Genomic DNA, 8,979 nt, shown 5'->3' on the forward strand with positions numbered 1-8,979 from the left:
TTGGAAGTAGCAGAAGCAATAATGCTACTTTCGGCAAGAGACGTTTCCTCAGTAGCCTCTTCCAAGAGTTCAGATGCAGCTTCCTTTGCTCTCCTTAATCCTCTTCTTGGAGTAACAGCTACGGACTGCGTACTGATGGACAATGTTTGTCCATCAGAACGGCTGCTTTCTACTTTTTCTAAATTAGTCGGTTTAGGCTTCCTACCTCTCCTAGGAGTAACAGGCATCACAGGTATTTGCTCATCTGGAGCATTTTCTTCTGTTTGAAGACTAGAAGCCTCAGATACTTCTTTTGTTCGCCTGGTACTTCTCCTAGGAGACAGTCCTAACAGAACTGGTTTGTCCATCTTCAGTAGTTGCTGACGGCCTGCTGATGGAATACTTAGGCTTCTACTCAGTTGCCCCCTTGTGCGTGTTCGAGGAGTGATGACGTACTCTACTTGATCTATGCTGGTTTCATCTTCCACTCCTTCTGGCACAGTTGTTAAGGGAGCTTTTGCCTTCGGGAATCTAGTTACCTTTTTACCTATGGTTTCATGAATAGATTGTTCTACAACTTCAGATGTAAACTCTTTACTTCTTGTGTCCTTGATTACATCCAGTAAGTTCTCAGCAATAGCTACCTTAATGGGTTCAGGCACATATGGGAGTGACTCTGCAATATTTTGAGATTCCTGATCACTAGTTACAGTGGACACTGAGTTTGTAACATGTTCTTGGTTTTCAGTACTTCCTAAACTGTTCATGGGTTCTTCCTCTGTTGTTGTGCCAGCCGCTTTAGAAGCATCTGCTAATGTAGGGTCTCCCATCTCTACTTCACCTTCTTCTCCTTCCAAGACTAAAGTAAAATTACTCTGAGAGAGAAAAAGCTCTCCATCTCCCTCGGCTGCATCACATTCACCATCGTTATTATCAGGCAAATCACATGCAAACTGTTGCTCTATAGCATCATAACTGTATTGAAGATGGCCTGATGGATGTAGTTCACTACTGTATGGTGATGTTTCAGGTGCTTCTTCTGAGGTTTGTGCCTTAACTGCACCATCTTCAACAACCTAAAGTTAAAAAATGTCTGTTAATGTGTTATTAATTATTAAACAAACTAACTTCAAACTGAGCTAGATGAACCTGAGAACGGTGAAACGCTGCTTTTCCTTTCAGATCACCACTGAATGTGAAGTTAGAAACATACAATGTACTCTCTACTACAGACAGAAGTGTATGCATTTAAGGGACAGAGAACAGAATATTCAGTGTCATGCAATCACATGCTCCATTTCTGGTATTTCTGTTCATGACTAACGATTTGCCACCACCCGTGAACAAAGTGAGCAGTTTTCCAATACCAGCTGTATACACAACTGGCAGTAATCATCACATTGCAGTACTTTCTGGACTGACTAATCCACACAGAGTGACCGACTCTGCATCTAACACAGTAAAATACAATTACGTCCCCAAAGTTTAAAGTTTCAGTCGTGATAGTTGTGACCGCAACACTTAGTCAAACTGGCCAGGTATCACATCTGACAACTCAACAGTGCGCTTTAAGGAATCACTTGGATTGCATGAGATAACACACATATTCCAAATACCTCCATCTCATGTGTTATAGTGCCCTGTACTGAGCAATTATTCTTTCCTTCTAGATTCACATGAGATATTCAAGCTTCTATGTTGAGAACAAAAGTGGTATCTGTTACGTATGTCAAGTGACTCAGATGGTCAAGATAATTTAATCACTGTGTAAAGACCTTTGCCCAACCCTCTTAAGTCATAGTGCTAGCCAACGATGACAGAAAGAAGAAGCCACTCAACAGGAGTCTCCATAGGATCTGCTTATTTTCTTGCCTCCTGCCTTGTCAAAAGTTGCTAAAGCATCATATTACAGCAACACGCCATGCTTCAAAACTGAATTCAAGAAATACTAGTCTGCATAAACTTTCCTTTTATGCTTACAAATCTACGAACAAGAAAGCAGTAAGTAGTTTGTCCTAAATTCAGTAAAGGCAGATGAGCCAAAACCAGATGTTTACATATAAATCAGTAAGAACCAGTTATAATGAAAGCAGAAAAACCTTCACTGTACTGCTACATGAATGACTGCAGAAGCTTTGTGACCGTCTCAGGTACCTGCTCCCTTCTTCCCATCACAAATTTTCCATTTACTCCCATAAGTGATTCATGTATTCCCAAGTCTATAATCATCTTCTCTACAGCACTGATGTACAGTGATGTACAGCGATGACAATGCTGAGACAAGCCAAGTAAGTGGCTGCCTATTTAACTTCACCTGAAATCTGGGACACTGAAAAGCATTTTCTGTTACTTAAGACCAATCTATTTGTGGTACGCCTACCTTTCAGTCTGTATTTCACTCTAATTATTATTAATTCCTGTGAGTATAGTCCTACAGGAAATGGACGGTATACTCTATATGGTACTTAGAGGACATCCACAATGAACCCAAATAAGTCATCAGCCCCGGGAAAAGTAAGAACAATGGGGCAAAACCTGGGACAACCTCAGGATCTCTAGTTCTAATTTTCAGTCCATATGAACGATCTTTTAAAATTTGTATTTTACAAACTTACATGTTAAAAAAACCCCGTGTTTTTACAAAAACAAACAAACAAACAAACGAGTTTTAAGTAGCTGGAAATATCTTGACACTGAAATTAACTCATTACTGGGAATTCTGTTTATGTTAATAAGGAACAAATAGTAAAGGATCTAAGCACCTAAATAATTCTAAAAACGAGTTTGGTTCCCACATAATTTTGTCATTTGGTAAATGGCCCCCAGTATTGAAAAGCTGCACTCCCCAACTTTTCTTATTGCCTTTAACATTAAAACTATTTCTTTTTTAAGTCAAATAAGAAATGTTTAAGTTTAGTAAACCAAATGAATGCATGGTTATTTTATAAAGTAGTTCAGGCTTTTTTTTTTTGCACTACACCACCTCTCAAAGGCCCAAGTCTTGACAGGTTTTATTCTGTGTTATAGGTACAGAAAATGCATAGGACAAAAACATATCTGCCCTTACGTAATGAGGTTTTAACTTGTGTTAACCAGCTAAAGAAACTGAGATGTTTTCGTGTGCCTTCTAATTGTCAGTAAGACAGGACTATCCTCAATTTGCAAAGTTTTTTCTTTCTATTTTGTAGAAAATGGGAAAATAGTTTACTTACATTAATCTCCACAGTTTTAGGAAGACTGTTAGAAACGGTTATTTCTTCCTGCAGAAAAGGAACATTTTCTTCAACTTCGGCTGCTTCTAGGTTACATTCTTTAGGTAAATCCACACGCTTCCCCTCAAGGCGATTTTCTGAATGAGTACTAACCACATCCTCACTGTCAAGGATACTTATCACAGCTGGAAGAGATTGATATAATTTTAACTTAACTACTATATAAATGACACAGGTTTAAGCAACAGGAAGTAACAGAGAGAGCAGGAGCCAACAATACAATAATAATAAAAAAAAATTAAAAAAAAAAAAAAGAAAAAAAAAAAAAAAGAGGAAGGGGAAAATCAGCTGGCAAGTCCATAGAGAAAAAAATACAACAGAGGAAAGGGCGGCTGGAAAAGTACACTGATAGCTAGTTATTCTTCACAGCCTGAATACCGAGGATGCATCATCTTTTAAAATAGTAACTCGAACAGCAGATCCCATGGCACACAAATTAGTAGTGGTGTACAATATTAAAATAAATACTGATCTCTCCTCCTAATTTCTCAAGATCTTTATCAAGAACAGGAACATTCACTATGCATTTTCTACATGGACTTTCTTTGAGGAGGTTATTCATTACAGTCTAATGAAAGTTAGCAGTAACGTGTTAGGGCTACTTCAATCTGAGACACCTATAGCGGTATGGCAAACTACACATTTTACTTCAGGAGTTCAGCTACCTTAACTCACATAACATCTCCAAATCCAAAACACAGACCCGTATCAGCTACTGTGAAGAAAATTAACTCTATCCCAGCCAAAACCAGCACATACATACATTCACTGTCTGCCTTCAGGGATTCACAAAGCTGTGGATTTGTTGCAAGTGGTATGGTTTTTTCTTCTGATGCAGACGACATTTTGGACTCCTGGTGGTTTGTTTCACTTCATGAACAGAAAGAGAGAAATTCATCATAAAGCTTCAAAACAAACATCAAAGAGCTTTACAAATTACTTTCTCACTGTAAAATCTTCAAGTTCAAAACAGAAAAAAATTAAGAAAAATGAGAAATTCCTTTACCAACATACCTACATTCAATTTGTGACTCATTTTATGCAATGAATCAAGTACTTAACATTCTTCCCAGCTATCTAACACTAGATAATAACATAACAACAGAGTTGTTTTAAAGAATAATATATTATTTGTCTTCTGCAGAAAGAGTGCAACTGCTATATTGGAGGTTTAGAACAAACCGAACAGAAGGTTGTACCAGTGTAAGTTACCAGGTGAAATTAAGCGTTATTTTGTTGCTAACGTTCTGTCTTTATCACCAAGCAGTTGCAGCTTTTAAAGTATCTGGTGAGAAAACTGCTTCCCTTTCCATAAAGAAATAGATGCTAATTGAGCACACACAGAAAATAGAAATTAAGTGTATAAAATACTGCCAGAAAGTATTCAAACCCCAAAATAAACCCACTAACATCACAGGAGTCTCAGGTGTAATTTTTAGCTACACAATTTCCAGAGAAAAGCAGGGCTTATGTTCACAGTATCTGCTTAGTAACCCTCAAACTGTAAAAAGGTTTGTACAGCCTGTTGAATGAACTCTTTGTCACCATACTTCGGGGTCTGCAATGATCTGAAAAAAAAGGCTCAAATTGACAGCCAGTCCATGTGACTTACATTCATGCCAAATTAGTTCTGTTCACAGACAGAAAGGAATAGAAAAGCCGTTACATATAAAACCACAAAAGAACCAATACCAGGTCAGAATCATAGTTTTCAAACCCAGGAAAGCCAGCAGTTACATGTTGTGTGAACCCAAGGATATATCTATTTTATAAACTTACCCTTCGCTTGCAGTCCCAAAAGTAGCAGCCTCAGCAGCTTTAAACACCAATTTACCATCCTCAGGAAGGGTAAGACATTCAGCATTTGTTTCTTCCACAAACTCTACAAAAATAGACAGATGGGTGACTTGCCTGTTGCACTTTTCTTTTAAAACACCCATATGATTGTAAAGTGAGCCTTTATGCATTTCATCTAAGATAGCAATCTAACAAAGTAATGCTACCAAGACTTCAAATGCACAGAATGTCTGAATTCTTCTTTCCAATAAAACAAGAAATATGATGCGTAATTTCAGAAAACAAAATGACCATTGATACTCTGTTTACAGACTAAACTTGATATGTTACTGACCTAATACATAAACATTTCAGAAAACATCCCTCCTTCTTAAAACTGAGTAGTAAGTTTTCTTATTTCTCTTTGGATATTTATCTCATTCCAGCAATACTTCTTTCCTTTCTTGACTCCATTTCTCGTCTTCTACAAGAATGCATCTAAGGTCTTTTCTTGTTCTTTTCTCTAACGATCGACTGGTGGTGTCAAAACACAACTGCTTGCTAACCTGTTTTTATCTCAACAGGTTCAATTTTAGAAACATCCTCCTTTTCTTCGTTGTTTCTACTGTCTTCCTCCAGATCCAGCAATTACCTTTGCAGACAGTATGCATGACTGGGATAATTTTGCTAGCTCTGGCCAAACAAGAGCTATACTGACTGCCCTCTAATGCTTCCAGAGTACTGGAAATTGTACAGAACTGTTTGTACCATAGCCCAGCAGTGACAAAGTTTCTTTATAAGGTTATTCTTTAATGATTAAGATTTTATCATTATTTTTAATGAAGAACACCTTTGATTTCTTGTCCAAATACAAGACATCTGAAACAGGACAGGCAAATGTTTTAAGCTATCTTACTAGAAACACTCAGATATGGAGAATGCCTTTTACCCATGTACATGGAGTCCCTATCTGGGCACTCCTGTTACTTAAAAAGAAAAGGAGCTGAGGAATTTCAGTAGCAACAATCACTCTCTAGGAGCATTTCAGACTTACGGCTGAATCAGGATGCCTATGATGCACTGATACTGGAGTACACTCTCACTGCTACGAATGCTTTCAAGACCTCAGACACAGAACTCCCGACACTTCCATACATGTCCCAGGAATAGCAACTTTTTTTAGAGAGAGTTGAACCGACTGAGCTCTGTTTGTCAAATACTGACTGTATCTCTCTTTGCACATCTTCTCCCTGTTCCTGCACTACTTTCATTCCCAGCTCTTCATCACTGCTCACCAGCTAATGAGCTACCTCTCTTCTTATCTGCCAGCAGACTTCCTCATATGAACACATCCTCAGCAGCTGGCAGTCCAGCTTGAATGAGTTGAATTGAGCTGAATTACCAAAGACCAACTGAAATAGGTTTGGAAAAGGCTGCATAAGCTGTTGAGCCAGCAAAATGAGCAAGCACAGCTGTAATGAGAAGCAGATACACAAGCAGACTCACTTCCAGAAGAAAACTATTTAACTGAGCACTAATGAGGTGGTTAAAAAAACAAAAAGAGAAAGGAGAACAACAATAACAACAACAACAAAAGCTATCTAGTCAAAGTAGCCATACACTAAACTTGCTGTAAAAAACCTGCAACCTACAGAAATACCCCTAAAACATAACCAGAAGCCTAAGTTTTCAACTTGTATCCCTCTCAAAGCTCCCACAAATCACTGCTGCCTCTCAGCTGCAGTTACACACAAGAAATGCCAGCCAAAAGGAGTACACATTCTTAATGTCTACGATACCTAAAAAAGGACTCAAAACACAGTGGCAATTTTAAAAGCCTACGACAAGGAAGTGCCTAGGACACTTGTGTATACTCATCGTTAACTGTTGCACTCATCAGTAATTTAACCTTTTGAAGATATTTGAAAAATTCAGAAACTTAGGTTATCATAGGATGAGACACACCAGCTTCTTTTCTTAGTTCTGATGAATCTGGCTGTTCCATCTGGAAAGGTTTATCTTCAACCACTTCACTGTCTTCTTCCTTCTCTGATTCTTGAAAATTGGCAGTTTCTTCGGCGGAAGAATTAGCTGCTTTAGCAGCTATAAAGATAACATCATCTTCAAAATCGCCAGGTGATTTTGCATCATGATACTCCAAAGTAGTTTGGTCTGACCTGGCAGAGAAGTTACTGTTTTCTTTGCTGATGTCCATTTTCTCCAAACCATCTCCAGGTATGCTTTCAGAAGACTCTTCCATTTCAGCATGATCATCCTCAGGATTGCTCAGAGTAAACAGAGTTGTTTCATCTCGACTTTCAGACCAAGCATCCTCCACCACTCCATGATGATGCTCAAATGAAGCTCCAGACAGCGCTTTATCATCTTCTGTTACCTTTTTTTTTTTTAAAAAAAGAAGTTCACAATCAATAACGTGCATATGCTCTTTGTCAAAGCAAGACAAAAAAAAAGAACAAATATATACCGATATATGTAACCTTTACAAGTGTCATCTTAAAGATGCTACAAAATTAATTCTCATTCTAGCACTATCTTAGCTTTCAAAGCTGACTGTAAAAATTAATCATACTTTTGACTGCCTATTGAGTTTCCACGACCTTGGAGAATTAAGATGAAGTGAGTCTTGTAAGTGCTTGCTTATACTGTCACCTCAAGGCTGTTCATTGGGTTTGCTACTGTGTTTCCAAGAAGAGGGAGCTTTGCACACCTAAAATCGTAACTCAAGATTTCTCTTTTTTTATGCTTGCCTTTTCAACTTGTATGCACTACTAAAATATTTTAGTGTTCACTATGCCCATAGCACGGAACAAGTAAATTAATCTGGCCACACTGCATTATTAGTAAGAACTTCATATAGGAGAGAGAGTCTCTTGTTACAGTTGAGTAGCTCTTTATAACAGGTATAATAAAAACAGATTATGACAATTTGTTAGTACCTGTCTGGAAAGCTCATACATGTAGATCCTAGCACATGCCCCTGTTCTGCCCCTGATTTTGGTATGTTACTTTGGCAACTGCATGATGAGCTGAATTGGGGAATCCAACTGACAGAACAAAAGGGGGCAACTTTCAGATGGACCAACGTCATTTGGCAGCTATACAAATGCTATCCCTGGTGCAAGGCAAGAAGCAAAACCGAGAACTTTAGGGCTACAGAACAGACAACAGTACAGCTCTCTTCATCAGGAGTCTATTTTTGCCATCATTTAAGTAAACCCAGCCTTGCGAAAAGAGAGACTGAAAGTAAATGCAGCTCATGACTTTTGTTGCTTTCAAAGATGTTTAATTCATAAAGCTTACAAACCCGAACAACTGACTCCATTTATAGTCCTTTCCTTCCTGCCATACCACCATTTGAAAAGGTATAGCAGGAAGCTGGACTAGCAATTTGGAATAATCACCAAAACAACTGGCTCCATTTATAGTCCTTACCTTCCTGCCATACCACCATTTGAAAAGGTATAGCAGGAAGCTGGACTAGCAATTTGGAATAATCACCACAGCTCCTAACACACTTGAGTAAAAACCGCCAAGGTCATTGGCATTTATTATGAATATGTTCCTGCAGGCACGTCATGTTACAGAAGGTCTAACATAACCTTTTCTGACCAAATTCAAGTCTGCCATTCTGATTTGCAATTCCAATTCTCAATAGAAGGAGTTTTGGCAAACTTTAAAAAAATCTAAATCAAATCACAGTCTATAAAGACTTAACTGTAAAAATCACTAACTACAGCCCAGCTTACCCCAACACTCCATTTTGCATTCGCATTCTCTTCCCTGAAAGATATCCTAGGTTCCTTCGCTCGTAGCGGAGGAGTAACTGATCGTCCTGGAGATGCAGAGGGAGTTGCTAGGGGTGTGGTGCGAAGGCTGGATCTGAGAATAGACTGTGGAGTAAACCCAGGAAAACCAGCAGCAGATGTGGCCA

The 8,979-nt window shown here is 38.5% G+C and overlaps 1 protein-coding gene across 1 annotated transcript in view; it reads right to left on the reverse strand.

The window, feature by feature from the left end:
• LOC104078595 (protein ELYS-like) overlaps window positions 1-8,971 on the reverse strand; it is a gene marked incomplete at its 5' end in the record, with an annotated part of 12,353 nt that extends 3,382 nt beyond the window's left edge. The window contains 6 exons of the mRNA XM_009580283.1: window positions 1-1,055; window positions 3,192-3,376; window positions 4,015-4,121; window positions 5,031-5,131; window positions 6,991-7,422; window positions 8,795-8,971. The exon at window positions 1-1,055 is cut by the window's left edge and continues 797 nt beyond it. Of these exons, the coding sequence (XP_009578578.1) occupies window positions 1-1,055; window positions 3,192-3,376; window positions 4,015-4,121; window positions 5,031-5,131; window positions 6,991-7,422; window positions 8,795-8,971 (2,057 nt within the window). The remainder of the gene's footprint in view (window positions 1,056-3,191; window positions 3,377-4,014; window positions 4,122-5,030; window positions 5,132-6,990; window positions 7,423-8,794) is intronic.
• Window positions 8,972-8,979: the final 8 nt, after the last annotated feature.

This window comes from Fulmarus glacialis, unplaced genomic scaffold (assembly GCF_000690835.1).
Source record: "Fulmarus glacialis isolate BGI_N327 unplaced genomic scaffold, ASM69083v1 scaffold28476, whole genome shotgun sequence".
NCBI lineage: Eukaryota > Metazoa > Chordata > Aves > Procellariiformes > Procellariidae > Fulmarus > Fulmarus glacialis.